Source organism: Patagioenas fasciata, chromosome 28 (assembly GCF_037038585.1).
Source record: "Patagioenas fasciata isolate bPatFas1 chromosome 28, bPatFas1.hap1, whole genome shotgun sequence".
Classification (NCBI taxonomy): Eukaryota; Metazoa; Chordata; class Aves; order Columbiformes; family Columbidae; genus Patagioenas; species Patagioenas fasciata.
Window position 1 is genome coordinate 6,218,391 of NC_092547.1, and position 18,571 is coordinate 6,236,961.

The 18,571-nt window shown below is 53.7% G+C and overlaps 1 protein-coding gene across 8 annotated transcripts; it reads right to left on the reverse strand.

The window, feature by feature from the left end:
* Positions 1–2,770: 2,770 nt before the first annotated feature.
* On the reverse strand, positions 2,771–18,351 carry SARNP (SAP domain containing ribonucleoprotein). Of its 8 annotated transcripts, XM_071799973.1 has the most exons (13): positions 18,194–18,346; positions 17,721–17,820; positions 17,485–17,531; positions 16,917–16,984; positions 15,883–15,934; positions 14,467–14,540; positions 14,236–14,264; positions 13,861–13,883; positions 13,531–13,599; positions 7,979–8,046; positions 5,950–5,993; positions 4,863–4,952; positions 2,771–3,779 (listed from the first exon to the last, which is right to left on the reverse strand). In XM_071799973.1, exons 1-13 carry the CDS (start codon positions 18,227–18,229, stop codon positions 3,577–3,579), a joined length of 903 nt encoding a protein of 300 aa, XP_071656074.1. In that variant the 5' UTR covers positions 18,230–18,346; the 3' UTR covers positions 2,771–3,576. The 8 variants fall into 8 exon arrangements, 7 of the variants coding, with proteins under 7 accessions (XP_071656074.1, XP_065715082.1, XP_071656075.1 ...); XR_011735978.1 differs by lacking the exon at positions 7,979–8,046 and having other exon boundaries at positions 3,542–3,779; positions 18,194–18,341; XM_065859010.2 differs by lacking the exons at positions 5,950–5,993; positions 7,979–8,046 and having other exon boundaries at positions 3,535–3,779; positions 18,194–18,341.
* Between the last annotated feature and the right edge of the window lie 220 nt (positions 18,352–18,571).

The following is an 18,571-nucleotide window of genomic DNA, read 5'->3' on the forward strand; positions in this document are numbered from 1 at the left end:
GGACTCGGCTGCCAGGGCGGGGGCTCAGGGTGGGCCCCGGGAAGGACGTGGAGGGGGTGCAGTGACCAAAAGGCCACGGCTGGTCGGGGAGGGGTGGATGGACACGACCAAACAGCACTTGAACTGAAAAAAAAAGAAAAAAATTTAAAATAAATAATAATAATAAAAAAATATTAAAAAACCCCCAACAAATAATCAAAAGAATTCTGAGCTTTCGGCTCCAGCCTGCGCCACGGCCCCCCGCAATGTCCCCATGTCCCCCCGTGATGGCCCCACATCTCCTTGGGTTGTCCCCACACCCTCCGTGATGTCACCCCCAGCGCAATTGTCACCATGAGGGGGCTGCATGGTGACATTGGTGGTCTTGGGGGCACTGACCGTTCCCTCATGCAGTGACAGAGCGATGCAGCTGGCGACCCATTTGCACTATGGGAGGTTAAAGGGACAAGGACAACGACGCTGTCCCCGTGTTCATGGGGCGGCCGAGGCGTTTCTCCCAAGGTGCCGGAGGATCGAAATCCCCAAAATCCCCCAAATCTGCAGGCACCAGGGAGGCTGCAGCAGCGTGGGGACAGAGGGGAGCAGCTGGAGACAGAAGGGACACACATGGGACAAGGGTCAGTGGGTCTGGACCCCACGGTGGGACCCAGTGTGGTCACCTCATTACCGTGGCCTTGTCACAAAGCTCCTGTCAGTGACATCACCAGCACCGGTGACAGGGGGACACGGGGTGGGGGGACACACGGAGACAACCCAGCTTGGGAAGAGAGAGGGGCCGGGAGAAGCTCCAGGAGCACCCGTGGTTATTGTGTCACCTTCACTTGGGTTGTCCCGACGTGTTGGTGTTCCTGTGCTCAGGGCCATCACCACCATCAGGTGGTTGTTGATTGTGTCCCTGTGTCACCACACCCTCGGGTTCGACCGCCACGTCCCCAATGTGTCCCCCCACCCTTCCTGCGGGAGCTGCCACCAGATCCGACTCAGGAAACGTTTCCTGATGCTTCTCATTTTTCACACGCTCTGGCGCTGGCCGAGCGGCCAAGGGGACAAAATCTGCCCCAAAATCCGCCCTGGTACCTCAAAATCCATCCTGATGCCCCAAAACCTGCCCCCATCCCCTGCTCCCCACCCTGCCCCCAGCCCCTGACACCTCAAGCACCAGCCCAGGGGAACAAACCCCCCAAAATTCGCTCAAACCCCCTGGGAAGGACGTCCCCATCATGGACATGGGAGATGCTGTGGTCCCCAGGTGGGGGTCTGTCACCCCCAGCTCTTATTGTGCCCATTAGAAGCCAAAACCCGTGGTAGGGACGGAGGACATGGGACAGGGATGGGGACATTTGGAACACCAGGGACACCCCACACGGGACCACTGGTCTGAAGTCAAGTGTCCCCCTCACCCCCCCACCCCGGGTGGGACCCGCCCACCATCCTCCATTTCCTCCCAGTCCAGCTCCCAGTTGTAAAACTGGGATTTAACAAGTGGCCCTGGGAGCAGGAGGAGCCTTTATGGAGCCTCATTAGGGGCTGCAGGTATGTGGAGAATGTCACAGCTAATTACAGCGGGAGGGGAGGGGACGGGGCGGGGGGGCGGGGGGGGTCACTACCCACGGGGACACAGGGACCAGACGCGGCAACATGGCTCTGACATCCTATTGTCCCCCCCAAGTGGCTTTGGGGACATTGGCCATCTCCCGGAGCTGACATCCTCCCTTGGGGACCATGTCCTGGGGGGAAGCAGGGGACAATGTCCTCGGGGAAGGACAGTGTTCTGGGGGGGCGGGGAACAGACGTCGGGGGGTGGGAGGGCGATTTGTTTGTTTGCTTCAAACCAACGATGTCAAGAGCTGAACAAGCGTTTGCTTTTGTCCTGGTCACGTCCCCCCTGGAGCTGCACCCCACGTCCCTGACCCTCCCCTCCACCATCAGTGACCTAATTCGGAGACCTGGGGTGGGGACAAATTAAGCTGGGGACATCCAGGCGACCACCCACAGTCTCAGCACAACCCGGGCCGGCTGCACACAACGCTCACAGTAATTAAAGCGTTGGCGAGGAGCTCGGCTGAGCTCCACCAGAGCCAGCAGAACCAGTGACGGTGACACCAGAACCGGTGACGACGACACTACAGCTGTGCCCAGCGTTGGGGACAAGGACCCCCAGGGAGTGGGTGGCTTGGTTGCCACTTGCCGTCTGTCCTGTGGCAGGGATGTGGTTTTGCCGCTATGCTGAAAAACCCGAAGCGTTGCGGGGTGACAAGGAGGACTCGAGGTGTCCCCTGTTCCCAGTGTCCCTTATGGAGGGAAGGATGCGAGAGGACGGTTCGGCCATCACTCTGGTTTTGTCTCCCGATTTTCTGTGGATTTGAACAGTCCCTGGAGCAGAAAGTGGCAAAACTGGGTGTCCTGGGTTCTGCCCTTGGCGCAGGTACGGTGACAGTGTTCCCTTGTCCCCAAGCCCCTGGAGAGCTCCTGGACTAGCAGCATCTCACGCCACAATATGACACGGGTTCCTGGTGTCATCATGTCCCCAAGAGAGACCCGACGCGGTGAAACCACAAGGTATTTGTGCTTCTCCTCGAATTCTACAACTCTTGGTCCCCAAAGCGCCGGCTGGGAGATGCAGCGACCGTCCTGTTCCCTGTGCCACGCGGGTGACATTTGCGTCCCCTCTGCAGCTCCCACAAAAGGTGCCACGGGGCCACTGACACCCGCCCGGGACAGCCGGGAGGATCCTCGGCTCTGCTTCTCACTGCAGCGACACAAACCCCCATTGCCCCGGAGGAGCTGTTTTATTACGAAACCAAGAGCAACATGTGGCATTTGCCCTGGCATGCTACAAAAAAAACTAAAAAAACCCCACATTTCAAGCGAAAAAGATCGTGAGCCAAATAGAAAATACATCTTACAAAATCTGACATTAAAAAAAACCAATCGGAAGGATGTTATGATGTTAAACGAGAGCTTGGATGCACTGAGAACCCGACACGCATGGTCATCTGGACCCTGGGGCTTTCAGCTGCTCGTTGGGAACTTAAACTGACGTCTGAGGCGCTGCCGTGAGTCACGGGGGACACGGCTGGGCCACAAACGTGGAGCAGAAGCTGTTAGGAGACTTCTATGTTAAAATATATTTATATATTGCTTAAGAATGGGGTAAAAGCCTCTGAAAAACTGGGTTTGTACCCACAGGCTCTGGTGGAGTGAGGGACACAGATGCGGCAAATGCAGCAGGGTCACACTCAGAAATAACAACCAAGGATGTCGGTCTTTGGGGTGAGAAAAGGATCTTTGCCTCGGTGCCCACGCAGATGGACAGGTGGACATGGTGCCCACGCAGATGGACAGATGTGTGCCCAGGCCATGGTGGGCGACGCAGCCGGGATGAAGATAAAATCCAGTCTGAGACCCAGGACAAGATAAAACCCAACCTAAGACCAACCTTGGAGAACCTGGGGATCCAACCCTACAAGGGCTTAACGAGGTGGGAGGAACACTCGCAACCGCGTCGCCACATTTTGAGGACACGGGGCTTGATCCGGGGTCAATCAGCAACTTTGCTCAACTTTTCTTCATTTTTCAACTTGGGGAAATAAAAAAGCAAAGCAGCACAATCGTACACGTGCGGGGATTCCCTATCTGCTCATCACCAACACCTGGAGAACGCGGCACGGGGGTGGGAGGAGGCGGGGGTGAGGGGGACGCACGCACTCGAGAGGCACGCGGAGCCACAGCCGCCGTCACACGATCCCGAAGCGCTCTGCTCTTTTCCTCTTCTTTGCCTGCCAAGAGAAGCCACAAATAAAATAAATTAAAACCAAAAAGAAACAAGCGGACAAGTTATTTAAAACCTCGCGTGCAACCCGATGGAGGATTTATTAAATTTGCGGTAACGACCCTAGAGCCCGGAGGCTCCTTTCCGAGTGCGCCGCTGCATTGGTTTTAGGGAATTACGAGGTTCTGCTCCTAAAAAGGGGATGGAACACCCCAAAAATCCCATAGAGGTGCCTGAGACGTGGTGCTGACGCTAAAGTCACCTCATCGTCATTGGTAGCGGGTGACAAAGGGGCCAAGCCGGGAACAATGGCAAGCGGAGAGGCTGGGAAACCCTTCCCGGCGCTGGGGAGGTGGGAAATGGAAAAGGGCAAAGGGTTAACACCCGCCTATTCATGGCGAAGGTGAGAGGAACGCACTAAAACGCATTAAATATACTATCGTGGCTCTCAGATTTGCCTTTAAGCCGGTCCACGAGGGGCACATAAATCTTAATTTTTAGCAGGATAAATAGCCCGGGGGGAAACAGAAGCCCCTAATCAAGAATCTCTGGGGGAAAGGTGCATTTGAGTGCACACAATGGCAGAAAAAAGCCCTTTTTGTTCCAGTGTGACCTAACGGAAAAGCGCCGGCCGGAGGGAGCTCATTCTCACAGGCTCGGCTCTCCGTGTGGTGCGGGATGGCATTTGGGCAGTAAAACTCCCAAACCAAAACACAGACGCAAAAATAACACCCCATAACCTCACCTGAATCATTGAGGTTAGAACTCGGAGCAGTTCGAAGCAGGGAAAAAGTGTAAAAAGTCCAGAAAAGAGCACAAAACTTGCCCTGAGGAGTTGACAAATTTAAAAGATGGGCCAGAACCAGAGGGGACAGAACAAAGCCCGGAGCAGAAAACGCTGGAAAATGGGGTCAGTGCCTCAATCCGCGTTCTATCATTGAGTCTCTGAGGATTTACTGATGAAGGGTCACAACCATGGGGACGCAGAAGCATCGAGGCCATGGGGGGGGACGGAGAAGCACTGAGGCCATGGGGAGGGACGTGCTGCCCCCCACTAGGACCATCCCCATTGCCCCCAAAAAGCTCTCACCTCTGTGTCCTCTGTGGCTGCAGCCCCAGCTGAACTCGTGACGATGCCGAATCGCTCCTTCCTCTTCTTCAGCTTCTCGTCCTCTTCGCTCTGCCGCACACAGGGACAAAGGTTTATCTATTTTGTTGTGATATCCCAGGGCAAGTATGAGAGGAAACGGCCTCAGGTGGAGGTTGAGGGTGGAAATTTGGGAGAATTTCTTCCCCAAAGGGCTGTCCGGCATTGAACAGGCTGCCCAGGGCAGTGCTGGAGTCACTGTCCCTGGAGGGCTGGACAGACGAGGTTCTTGGGGACATTTTAGGGCCAGTGCTGGGTTATGGTTGGACTCGATCTTTGGTCTTCTCCACCCCAAACCATTCCCTGATAGCGAAATCATCAGGTTAAATCACCCTGTTTCGGGGAGGAGGATGAGGAGGGACAGCAGGGACATATCCTCGCAGCAGCCAGGATCCCCTTTCCAGCCCAGCGCCCAAGCTACCTTCAGATTACTCCAGCTAGGATTAATTAATTAATCAATCCATTTAGGATTATTCCAGCTTTCAGGTAGAAGCCATGTCTCAGCAAAGCGGCAGAACCAGAGGGTCGTGAACAAAGGACGCCAGGAGGGATTTATCATTGCAGGGACGAGGAAGGGGAGGAAAAAGGCGCCCACTGAAGCAGCACGACGGGTGCACAAAGAAAACCCAACCTGGGCTTTAACTGCCTTAAACCAGGCTCTTAAACCCAGCCTGGTTTCAATCCCACCAGCAAGAGCACAGCCCCAAAAAAAGCAAAAAAAAGCGAAGCGCAGCACCGTGTCCTCAATCGAAGGCTCGCGGCACCGTGCCAAGCTGTGTGTTATTTATTCTTTCGCCCCCCACCCCATCCTCCTAAATCACTCAACCCCCCCCAGCGTGAGGGTGTCAGACACGCCCGCCGGGCCCTGCTGGCCTCGCGCCTCCCGCTGACAGCGTGTGATTCATGGGGTGCCGACCCAGCGTCACCCCCGGCAAAGCGCCGCGATCGCCGCATCCATCACCCCCCGGGGCCACCGACGGGAGCGCCCGGAGTCCACGAGAGAGCTGAGTGCGTGGATTTATTTCCTAACCTCGCCATTTCCAGGCACGTTCCCTTTGCGCCGCGAGAGTTTGTCTGAAAAAAATGGGGGTGGGGGAAAGAAAAAGGGAAAATAAAAGGTTTTATGGAGGACTCGGAACTCTGAAGCTCAAGGTTCTCTCACGATCTGGAGCGTCCATACAAGCATGGATTTGGATTTTTGGCCGTGGATTTGCACCATACGTTATCCCAAAGCTTTAATCTTCCCTGAGAGCGTCTATCAGGAGGTACTAAATTCTGGTTTAACTGTGTGGCCTCGGGCTTGTAGCGCTGATTCTGAAACGAGTGAGGGATCCACTGAGAAATGGGATCACTAAACCGCATCATTCCCTCTCTCTCAGGAGGAGGCAGAAGCACCAGCACTGGAGATTTCTGTGAAATGAGCTTTCAGGAATCAGCAGCCGGGGAGGTAACAGGACGAAGAACCCATCTGACTCCCCCAGAGCCCCCAGCACCAATTCAGACCAGGGCAAAGGGACCAAACCCCGAGAGACGCTCTGTGTGCCCAGGTCACAACTCGCTGGTTTGCCCCAGAAAAAATGAGAATATGGCTTTTTCCAGGGGGGCACCTCAGGGAAATGCCCGCTCTGGGGTTTAAATCTCTGCCCCTGAGGCCATGGTTCGGGCTGAGCACTTCTTTCTTTTTGCAGATTAAAGCGTCCCCAGGAGGAAAGGGCTGAGGATTTGCAGCTGAAACCTGGAAGGATCCTCATCAGAAATGCGGAGACACGGAGACGAGGGCCCGCGAGCGAGTCCCGGGCGGGCAGAAGGGTGCGAGGGGATAAAACCGGAGCCTTCTGCTCAGCTGCGCGTCCCTGGCCGTGGCGTGACGGATGGCGGGATGAAAAAGCAGCGCCCCAGGGCTCCCAGGCGACGGTAGATTAATGATGACATGGCCTTGACCTCCAAAAGGTAAAGGTTATGAAACACTCAAGGGTAACCAGGCTTCCAATTTCATCCCCCTGGGGTGAACGACGATGGTTTTATTCTTGGGAACACTCCAATCCCAGGGCGTGCAGCTGTCACCCAGCGCCTTGTTGAAATTCATCTCTGCAGGTTTGCTCCTCCCGTTTCGCTTCCCCTCGCTGGCTCCGAGTCCTTGTGGAGGGATGGGGAGCAGCGGGGAAGCCCCCGGGTTTATCCAGAAATATTCCACACGTGCCTTGCACCTGTAAAAATCGACATTTGCACTGATCTGTGCCTTGTCTGAGGGGCATGGGAATGAGAAGTGATGTTGGGTTTCACACTCTGCTCCTCCAAAAGCCTGACAGAAGGTACAGGTGATCTAAAATGCCCAGTTTTCAACCCAAATCACCTCTTCTGTCTCTCTTTGTGCTTCCAGCCCATCTTTGGAGCTCCAAAATCCCTCCGGACCCCAAGAGCATCAAACGCAGCTTTACCTCCGTGGGGAGCGGCTGCCAAAGCCCCAGCGCTTGACTTGGTGACTCGGAAATGTCCAATTTGGCTTCTAAGTTAGAGCAAAGCTCAGTCTTCTGGCTCACTACAGCTGTCACAACCTGCTCCGGCTGCCTGGGACCAGACCAGCACCAGACCAGCCAAGCTGCCGCTCTTCCAAGATCTTTTCTTACACAAGAAGATGGGAAATGCAGAGCGCAGGTGGTGTTTAAGAGATTGGCTGTACATCTGAGCTCCTGATTCACTCATTAATACAGCACGAGCAAGGCTGGACCAGCCCCCGGCTGCTCTCTTGGACTCACTCATCTTCCCCACGACATTTTTTTAGCACAAGCTCAGGGAAAGGGGTCCCCATGAGCTCACTCCTCATCCTTTCTTCCAACACACACCTTGGAAAAGCAAAACCCACCCAAGCGCGATGTTTCTGTGCGCGGGAGCTGCGACAGCCTGCGGCTGCAAAGATTTGCTGCATGTTTTTCATCCCTTCGTGCCTGCCAAATGCACCTTGGATCTCACACGGTGTTGGCGGAGACTCTTCCCATCTCCTGCTCCCTGACCCCAGTGCAGGGTGGGTTTGGGGGGGACCCTGTTTCAGGGTGATTCACCTGTTGACAGGACAGGAGGGCGATCGACTTAAAGCCGCTTGGCAGAGTTTTCCCCTCTGAGGGTCCAGCTGTTATTAAAAGAAGAGGCGACCAGGTGATGACTAAACACGATTTGAATTGCACATGAGCTCCAGATTTTAAAAAACACCAAAAGAATCCATTCTATTCAAACCTACGAGCACAAAACCAGCACTGCAACATTAACGTTTCCCTGCAAAGCTTTAGATGAGGTTTTTGGGGACACACATTAGTGCTGGTATTGGGTTAACAGGTGATCTCGAGGGTCTTTCCCAACCCAAATGATTCAGTGATTTGATTTCTCCAAAAAGCTACAGATTCCAGCAAAGGTGGGGGCAGATCCAGCGGAAGAGCTGCGCTCCTCCAGTATCTGACTCCCTAAACCCTCCTGGCAGTGAAACTGATGTGTTTATTCCCCTGGGACGGTGGTGCCACAGCAGGAACAGCCTCCCTACAGGGACGACTCCACTCCCTCACTCATTTTTGTGCCTTTTAATTAACAAAAACGGCCAGAGCATGAGGAAAAAAGAAATCACTAAATTATCTGTGAAACTCTGCTGTTCCATCCCACACCTTGTACTATGAGACCTCTGCCAGGGACCCACTCAGGTAGCAAAGGGACTTGAGATGGTCCCGGGTCTGGATGGAGCGTTGAGCATCTGTGCACCCTAGGGAGCTTGAGAACAGAATCTGCGGCTTAAATTATCTTAATTAAAAGGACTAGATGGAAAGGATAGTGATCCTGAGCAGAACCATGCGAGGTTGAACCCTCTGCGCACCTCACAGGGGTTTTTTTGGGGCTGTTTTCGCCACTTTTGTCCCCTGTGCAAAGGGGAAACGTGACTTTGTTTCTGCGGGAAGGCTCCACTGCCATCCCGTCCCCCCTGGCTCCTGGCCGCTCCTCCAAATTCCTGCAGCCAAATGGTTCCCCAGCCCCTGAATGGACCATAATAACATCATTGATTGAATCATAATAGCGGGGGGCGCAGGGGGGGTGGGGGAAAGATGTATTTGTGTTCCAGACAAAAGCCAAGTTCTGTTTCACAGCAGGGCCTGATGAAGAACCAGATGAGCGGGCAGAGGGAGGTCACCAAGTGCCCCCCAGCACAGGGTCCCCCGCTTGGCCACTCCCCGAAGGTCTGTCGGGGACGCGGGATCAACCGGGACCGGGCGTCCCCCTGACCCCGCGCTCGCGGCACTTGTTTGTTCAAAATGACATCACCGGGGGTGCGGAATCACCAGAATCACCGAGGGGGAAGCAGCTTCTCAAGGAATAATGGGGGGAAAAAAAAAATCAGCAGGGACCCTCCAGGCCTGTTTCGGGGGACAGCTGGATGCCAAGGTGACATTTCTCTTGAAAAAACAGTTACAGGCTCCTTTTCACCCTGACCAGGCGCAGGGCAGAGAAAACGTTCCGTGAGAGCCAGCGAGCACCAAGAGGATCAGGAAAGCTAGGGTTTTAAGGCTGTGGAAGGGCGCACGATGTTCTTCTGGGCAAAAACCTGCGTCGCACTGAGTCAGGAGGGTCTGGAACAGAAAACCGAGGAAAATCCTGGCAGATCAGGAACAAGATCCGCAGCGGGGCAGGCGGTAAGAGGGACAGGAGGGTTGGCCTGGAAGGGGAGTCGCAAAAGGTGAAAGGAAAGAGCTGGGAGAAAATACTGTGACCACGAGACGCCCAGCGAGATTCCCAAGAGCAGCTGAGGTAGTGGGAGAGGGGAATTATTCTGTATCCCTCAGAGAGGAAATGCCAGAGGGGAGGAAACAGCAGTGGCTGAGAGCATGAGTAAGCGTGGGAAGGGCCATGCTGGTCTGGTCCCCCCAGCCCCCTGGGCACACAACTCACAACTTGAGACCAGGTTTAGGGGGAGAAAGGAACGGGCAAAGAAAAAACACAAAGAGGGAAAAAAACCCGAGGTCTGATGAATTTTTACATTTGCTGGTAAGCTCGGGTCTGATTTTAAGCTCAGCTTTAAGCCACAGGCTGGTACCAGCACCTCTGGGATGGCGATCTGGGTGCAGGGGTGACAAAACAAGATTGCAAGATTGGGATGAGGGGACGGGCAGGACACGCGGTGACACGGTGGTGACACACACAGAACTCCACATCCACTTGTGCAGGGAGGAAAATCTGTTATTCAGGGATTAGTGCTCAGCTGGTGTAAACCCCTCCCAGAGGCAGCTGGAAATGCCCCAGCATTTACCTGCACAAGTGCCCCCAAAGCCTCTTTTGCTCCTTAAGACTGAGCTTTGCCTTTCGATACGGACACCGTTCCTACGCGCACTCAGCCCCACTCAGCAACAGCGAAGGCAAAACAACTCTCTTTTCCTCTTTAAACTAGGACTGTTTTCATCTCCCTCTCAATCCAGCTGCTTTAGGACCGGCCCAACTCAGAGGGAGATGGGAAATCCTTTAAAAATCACCTCGACCTGACATGAGGACAAGAGTCAGATATGAGGACAAGGCGCAGATGAACCATCAGCTTCTCTGGAGAAATCCAACCGTGCTGCAAATTTCCAGCTTTCCTGGGCCGCATTTTCTGTATGGTCTAATAGGCACGAAGCCGACAACAACCAGAAAAAAGTGACATTTGGGGAGGGGGGGAGCAGGGGGCAGAAAAAAGGAATATTCAGGAGCACATGCACTTTTGCAGAAGGTAGGAGCCACAGCAGTGACAGTAAGAGGCGTTTCTCGCCGCCACACCGAGCTGTGGGCACATGGCACCACACGTGACACGGAGCCACGAAGCCTCTTTTGTTTTGTGTTTTATTTTTCCTTTCCTCTGCTAACATCAGCACATCCCCCCCTCCCTTGGTGGTTAACAGCTCCTCATCCAGGGCTGGCGGGGGGTGTTTGGAAAGATTGCAGGCAGCAAAATCACCCAGGAACAGGATTCCTCCTCAGTACATTATTACAAACTCGTTGGAAGCCAAACAATTAAGCCAATTGTTTCCCCCCCCCCCCCCCCCCCCATTTAGCTGTTTTGTACACACGCAGACTTTCCGCTGGTCGACTGCCCCCCGCTTTGCTCCAGCGTCACGCAGGCGACCTCGGCTCTTATCTGCTCTGCGTAAAACACGTTCTCATTAACCACAATTAAACCAGGATTAATCCAGACCGGTGGTTGCGTGAAAACATTTAACTTTTCCTCACCGGTGCCTTTGGACCGGAAGGGGTTTCAGCATCCTGCGCTGCTCGGGATCCCACCTGGATACCCATAGGACTCTCGATCGGTCTTACGGCTACAAAGCTCCAGCTGGAAAATTGAAAGCTTGCAGCCGGGTGAAGTAAAATTAAATTATTGGCGGCGATGTGGGGTTTGAGAACCCTGGACAGGTCCCCGTGCTGCTCGACAGACACAGAAACATCCCCTGGCCCTGAGGAGTTGGGGATGGGATGAGCTCCCCGTGGTGAGGAACGCGAACACCAGGAATGTGTCGGAGGTTTGAGGCAAAACCTCTTTGTTCCGTGTCGGAGGTTTGAGGCAAAACCTCTTTGTTTCGGCTCCGGCATGGGGACTCCGGAGTCACTTCACCTTGCCAGGGCCCAGGGTTAATCAGCTAATTGCTTATCTGGCAGTTTGAGACCTCCACGTTAAAGAGCGGCTGGAAAAGCCAATTATTTTAGCGATCTGTTCAGATGGGGTGAGGTGTTTGATGTCACACCAAGGTGGCAAAGAGCTTTCATGTCATCCCAAGAGATGGAGCGGGAGGCCGCAGAGGGGAGAGTTGGCGCTGCAGGGAGATAAAACTCCACCTTGATTTATCTTAAAAATTAATTTAATGGCCCCACGCTGCCTCAAGACAAACGAGCATCTGCCCCCGGCACTGCCAACCCCTCCGCACGACTGCGCTCCCGCTTCGGAAAAGGGTTTTAAACTTGATTTTCTGCCCCAAAGGACTGAGGGAGTGGGCGGGAGGGGTGATGAAGCTGCAGTTGAGTTCACAGCCGCGTTTGCTTCCTGAAATCCACCCCCAAGTTCCAGTTCTCCCCCCTCCCCACCCCAGTGTGACTGGGAAAAGAAGTGCGGCTCTGCCGAGACAATGCTTTATTGTCAACTGGTTTCTTGGGGTTGTTTTTTTCCTGCAACACCAGGGTATAAAAACCTGCCAAGACACATGTAAACACTCACAACTGCCAGGCTCCCCCGTAATGAAAAGCTATAAAGAACACCCAGGTGGGGAGCACAATGCGACCAGCTAATTAAAGTCACCAATAATATTCCTCCCAGGAATGCGGGAGCGTGTTCCGCTCGGTGGGAGAAACTGCTTCTAAAGCCACTGAACTCGGCTTCCCGAGGGAGAAAACACCAACAAAAACCAGAGACCCAGCGCAGCAAAGCGGGGACACAGCCTGGCCACCGAGTCCTGGCCTTGGGCAAGTGATTTTCCCCACCAGCAGCTCTCCAGCTGCACAACTGAGGAGCAACTCATTAATAGCTAACAAGCTGCATTTTCTGGTGAATGGAGCTCAGATCTCACATTTGGACATTTTTGCGTTTTTGCCATGTACGGGGACCACGGCACAAGGTGGCTCCTTCCACAAGGCCCGGCTTTATTAAGCCGGGGAAGGCCACAGCCGTAAACACTGACAAGGTAGATATTCCTGCTGAAAAATGGGAGCTCCCCGTGCCAGGTTAATGATGTCTGAGCAGCCTCTCACCCACAGAGGTAATGCTGGCTCCTTCTCCCATCCCTGAGAGGGACGTGGGGAGAACAGCAATCTCCAATGCCAGAGATCTTCTCCATCAGTGAATCCCCGGAATAAAGCAAGAATGCTGGGACATGGATAAATGGGCAGCAAAACAGGTCAAATTCATCCCTTCGAGGAGCAGAGGGGCTGATTTTGTGGGGACAGGGAGGGACGAGCTCCCCCAGCTCTTTCCTTGGCCGCAGTGTGAGGTCTCGGCACCAAAGTGATTCAGCTGTTCCCTCCACGCTGTTTCTGAACTGTGCGCATCACGAGGCTCCTCGCGGCCCAGCAAAACTCAGTTCTGTTCAGGCAGTGCGCAGGGGGTTCTATTGATCTCAGAGCAGGTATTTACCCTTTATCCTGCCTTCCCCAAACCTGCGAAATTCATCTTTTCCTCCCTGTTTGCTACAGAATGCACTTAGGTCAAGCTCAACCAGTTGCCAGGTGCGAGGAGCAGTAGGGGGTCTCTACACCTCTCCCTGAATAATTAACAGCTTTAAGAGCAAAGCCAAAGCTTGTCTCCTTCGTACTTCAAAGAGCAATATTTCCTACCGAGGAGGCTCCGGCTGGTCGGTACCTCAGTCTTTAAAGACGCAGCGCAACCAGAAACGTGGCGCAACGTAAACACCTGAAAACCAACCGATCGCACCTCCCTCCCCGTTCAAATGCAGATGAACCACCTTAAAATCCAGTAGTGGGAACTACGGCAAAGCCAGATCAAGAGCCACAGGCGCTAAAACAATCAGCGGGTGAAGGGACAAGTGTTGATGCAACTCCCCTGACATGCAGCCCCTAATTATGGGGGTTAATTGGGGTGCAAATGAGTTCTGGAGTCACTTACCTTTTTGGAGAGCGAGGAGACGTTCAGCCCAAACCTCTGAGCCCTCTCTTTTAATTTATCCATGTTTACCTACAACGACAGAGAAAACTACTTATACATACGGAAAAAAACCCAAACCCAATCATATTAATTCCTTTCAGCATTTCATTCTAAAATCAGCTGAGAAATCTGAGAAAACCACCCATCAGGTCAGCGCAGGCACCACCTCAGCTCTCACCCCGCATATGTTTTGGTACCTTATCCTGCAGCCAGGAACCTCATTCTCCCAATTACAACAGGTAATTAAGGGCCTGCCCAGCAGTAAATGCCAGAACGAGAAGCGTTTCTTACCGTCGGTTTGTCTGCAGAGAGGCCTGAAACCAGCAGGTGAGAAAAAGAGAAGCCAGTTAGAGAACAAACATCGGGAGCAGCATATTATTGCTTTTCAGAGAAAAAAAGGGGTGCAGAAAAATCCCAGGACCACAGATGGGGGAGAACTGGTGGCCCCTTTCCCAGCTTCCCCCTCTGCTCGCTGTAGAATTTCCTTTTTCACCTTCAGACCACCTCCTCCATTTGTTCTCCTCTGCATTTTACAATTCCTGCTTGGAGCTCAGGAAAAGGGGCAAAAACCCAGGTGGCTTCACCTGCTTTTCCACCCGCCCTCCGAAATCATTAAATATTTGCAATCAGATCACCCCAGGGACTGGTTCTGCTTCACCTCCTCACCTTTAGTTGAAACTGTGGCCAAACCAAACCTGTGGAAGGAAAACAGAGATGAGGTTTGCACAGCGACTCTCACACGGGAGATTTCTTTCAACAGGAAGCACGAATGTACTTGAGCGAAACTGGCTTGGGGGCATCAAGACGTGGCGTTCCTGGCACCAGGGCTGGGTTAACGGTTGGACTTGATGACTTTGAGGGTCTTTTCCACCCAAATTTGATGATCCTGAGACTCACCGCGCTGCCCGTGCTGCCTTCTTGCTCTCCAGGCTGACTGGGACATTGAAACGTTCGGCTCTTTTCTGCATCCGCTGCAGGGACAGAAAGGACAAGAGATTTCCCTTGCTTCCCCCGCTAAGCAGAGAAATACTCTCAAATACTCTCAAAAAGGGGATGGGGGGTTTGTTTTCAGGGGATTTATTTATTTGGCACAAGGCTTTTCAGCAGAGAGCCATGCTACTCGTGTCCCGCGAGCTGTTTGCGGTGGAATTTCAGCTGAAATTCAGTGACAGAGAGAGGACAAAAAAGCGTGAGGGTTTACACCGACGGGGACTAAATCCCCTCAAAAGCTTAAGGGAAAATATTTAACGTTATTACAAAAGGGCCCAAAAATGCGTTGGGTGTTTTTTCAAGGTTAGAGAAACAGCTGCAACTCGAATGGAAACACTGAGTGCAGCCAAAAGCCCAGCGAGGAGCGGCATAAAGACGCACAGCAAATAAGAAATATTGGGAAAAGAGGGATTTGGAACATCGCTCCTCACCCTGGAGCACTGAGGAACTTCTACTGCGTCGAGAAGGAAAAAGACAGAACATTTCAGGCTGAATTTTACTTATCACCGATTCCTTCCCTAGGAATTGCTCTTCTCGCTCTCTGAACTCACCTTGTAGGAGAAAATAACTCCCTTTTACCTCCGAAAACCATCTACAACGCAATTTTGCCAAAATCCGATTCGCACCCAAATAAAAAAAGCTGATTTTCTGTGAATGGTTTCAGCGGAATTTAGGGAAAAACAAAGGGCGTGAGGGTGACATCAACAATTTGTTAACGAGCTCTTTAAGCAGCTCTTAAGTGGCACCAAACAGCAGGGAGACAAGAATCGTGTTATCACAGCAATTTTCTTTCTTAAGTTACACAAGCAGAACAAGAATAAGGGTGAGATGATTTGAGAACCACAATCAGATTCCTGAAATTCAGAGTTTTCCCTGAGGAATCGGCAGCTTCTGAGAGTGTGTATTTAAAATACGCCCAGAAAATGTCAAGTGGAAAAGTCAGAGAAGACTAAGATGAGATGACCTGAGAGCTCCTCTGGGTTCCTCTCCAACCGATTACTCCTCAAAGTGAAAATACTGGGGAAATATGTGGAAAATTGGGGGAATATTGGCCCTAGTCAGAGGTGGTTGGTGGCAGAAGGAAAAAGGCATTAACAGATAATTCAAAGAAGCGTTCTGTAAGAACGTTCTGATGTCAAAACGCAACGTGCCCTGTGGTCACCGCCCCACCAGGTCACTCCACAGCCAGCGACTGGTTTAGAACCTGAACACCAAGGGAAAAATCCAGCAGGTTTATAACAGAAAATCAACACGGTGACCCCCAGAACAGCCTGGGAATGGGGACACCAGCACCTCAGGGACGCCAGAGTGGAGCAACCTCACCTCCATCTGCGAGATCTCCGAGGTTATTTTTACCACCTTCTTTTCTGTGATCCTAAAGGCGTTGGGAAAGAGAAAAACAGGTCAGAACGCGCAGCCGGGGGGCCTCTGCAAGCCCCACGTGCACCCCAAACCCCTTCGGCGCTGACGGGGAGAAGCACAATCACCAGCTGTTCTTACCCATTCCCTCTGCGGATTCTGAGGGACAATTAACTAAGCTTAAGGCACGAGAAACCTTCTGCTGTTGACTCAGGCTTAGCGGGCACAGCTCGAAGCGCTGGGGGGTGTCACAAGGGGGTGCAGACCCGCGCACCCTAAAAACATCCCCTGCCCATCTTATAGCTCTTAACAGCAACACCCTGCTCGCTAGAAGCCCAAAGTCTCAACCATGAGCCCGAAAGAGCTTTAGATCCCTTTATTTCCTCAAACACTAAGAGTGGTTGTGTTGGGGTTCATGGGGCAGCCCCAGGTGACCCCCCAGGCTGGTGCCGGTGCCCCAAACCCCATTTCATCGCATGTTTTCTCAATGACAGAGTCAAAAACGCCAAAGGAAAACAGGACAGAGTGGGTGAGCTCCACAGCTTGTGCTCCCAAAACAGAGCTGGGGCTCAAGGAGGGGAAACAAAAGGGGAAGAAACAAAGTTGGGAAATGAAGCAGCATCATCCTCCCCACTCCAGCACCGCCCATAAAACTGTGGGGCACAACCTGCCCCAGCAGAGCCTCTCGCTCGCCAAAACGCAGCTCTTGTTCCCGATTCCTACGCAGGTTCCTTGGTTTACGAGCGAAAAAAAAGGTGGTAACAGTTTAATGGCACTTTCACCAGAAGGGATTCCGGCCAGGAGCTGCATGGTCCCTCCTGCCCGCAAGGACAGATAGACAGACCCACAGACAGACAGACTGACCCTGAGTTATACAGCAAGGGCCACAACTCTGCTCTGACCGCCCTCCTTCAGCCCAGATGCCCCAAAACGGGGCTGTACGAATTTCCTCGAACCCCTGCTGCGGTCGCTTTGTTCTACCGAAAAATGGTAATTACACGTCGGGCGATTTGACGGGCGGCTCCTCGGCTTTGATCGGCGGCTCCGCTGGCTTCTGCTCTTCTTCCTGCGAGTCAAGAAAAGGTCAGATAATAAAGATTCAGAGCCGATGAGTCAAAAAAAAAAAAAACAACTCAGGTGAACACCAGCAAGTTCTTTGGGTTATTCCTGGTTTGGAAGTCTGGGCTTCACTCAAAAACCATGAGTGATGTTCCCCAAGCCACAAACGGACACAAGAAACATGGAAAACTCCCAGCCGGGCCCTGCTAAGACCGGTCTTGCTTCCTGATCAATATTTTTTTGTGTGGAACTGGGGGGAAATGTTTCATAACCTCGCCGGGCACACGCTGGCCAAACAGCAAATAGCCCCGATGGCCGGAAGAACTGGGTTCCACTGAGGTTTTTGTGACAAAAGCATGGGATTACGGGGCGCGGATCCTGCTGAACCCTCCCCTGAGCATTCTATAGGTTTAGACCCACCAGCGGCGCTTTAAAACGGACACAGCGCGCTGTTCATCGGGCTATAAGCTGCTCAGACCCTCGGTCTGAATCCAGGCACTGATTTACCTCGATCTCCTCTCCCAGGACATCTTCCTCATTCGCCTCTTCTTCAGCTGCGAGACAAACCAACAGAGCAATCGCAGAAGAGAATTACTTCAGGAACATCTTTGTTTTCTCAGATAAAACGTATTCAAGAAGAGTTTGGCTCGGGGAAGCCAAAGAGGTTCCAGCAAAGCCCAGGACTCTCCGCTCTTCCCCCCGGGAGCTCATCAGGGTCCCGATAACGAGTGCCTGGCACCCACCATGCTCCTCCAGGTACGCCTGCAGCCGGTTGATCAGATCCTGCTTGTTGCCTTTGGCCTCCAGCCCGCGGGCCAGGCATTCTTGCTTTAACTCGGCCAGCTACACAAGACATGAACGGATTAAAAAATTAAATAGCACGCCAACAGTCCAAATAAAGCGGTTTTTTACGAGGCAGGATGGCCCGTGTTGAACCGCAGCCGTGCTCCAGGACCCCCCGGTTTCCAGCCCGCCCCGAGCCTCAGGGGCCCGGCTCAGGCCCAGCCCGCACGGGCGGTCCCGAGCAGCGGCGGGAACGCGGCTGGCAGGCGGGGGAAGGCCCCGGGTACGCGGGAGTGGTGGGTGTCGCGGGCCCCGCACCAGCCGGGCACCCTCGGGGGCCCCTTCCGAGCTGCGGGGACCCGGAGCCGCCGGCTGCCCAGGCCCGGCCCTGCCGCGCTGCGGGAGCCCGAGGCCGCGGCGGCCCCAACGGTACCTTCAGCTTATGGAGCTCCACGGCCTCCGCCGCCATCTTGTCGCCCCCTCAAGCCTCCTGCCGCACCCGGCCTCTCGCCGCCCAATCGGCGCCGCGCGTCCTGAACCGGCAACTTCAAACCAACACCGCCTCTCACGATTGGCCAATGTCTCCCCCACGCCGCACCTTCCGCTCGCTATTGGCCTGCCAGCGCGCCGGGGGCGGGGCGGCGCCGAGCGACAGGCGTAGCGACCAACAGAGGACGAGAACCGGGTGAGGTGACTTCCTGGAGACGAGTCCGGGGGCGAGCAGGGGCCTTGCCAACGGGCTCACGTGCGCGTCTATGTTAATAATTAAAGCCTAATGAGACCCGGGCCGGCGTGTCCGTCCGTCTGTCCC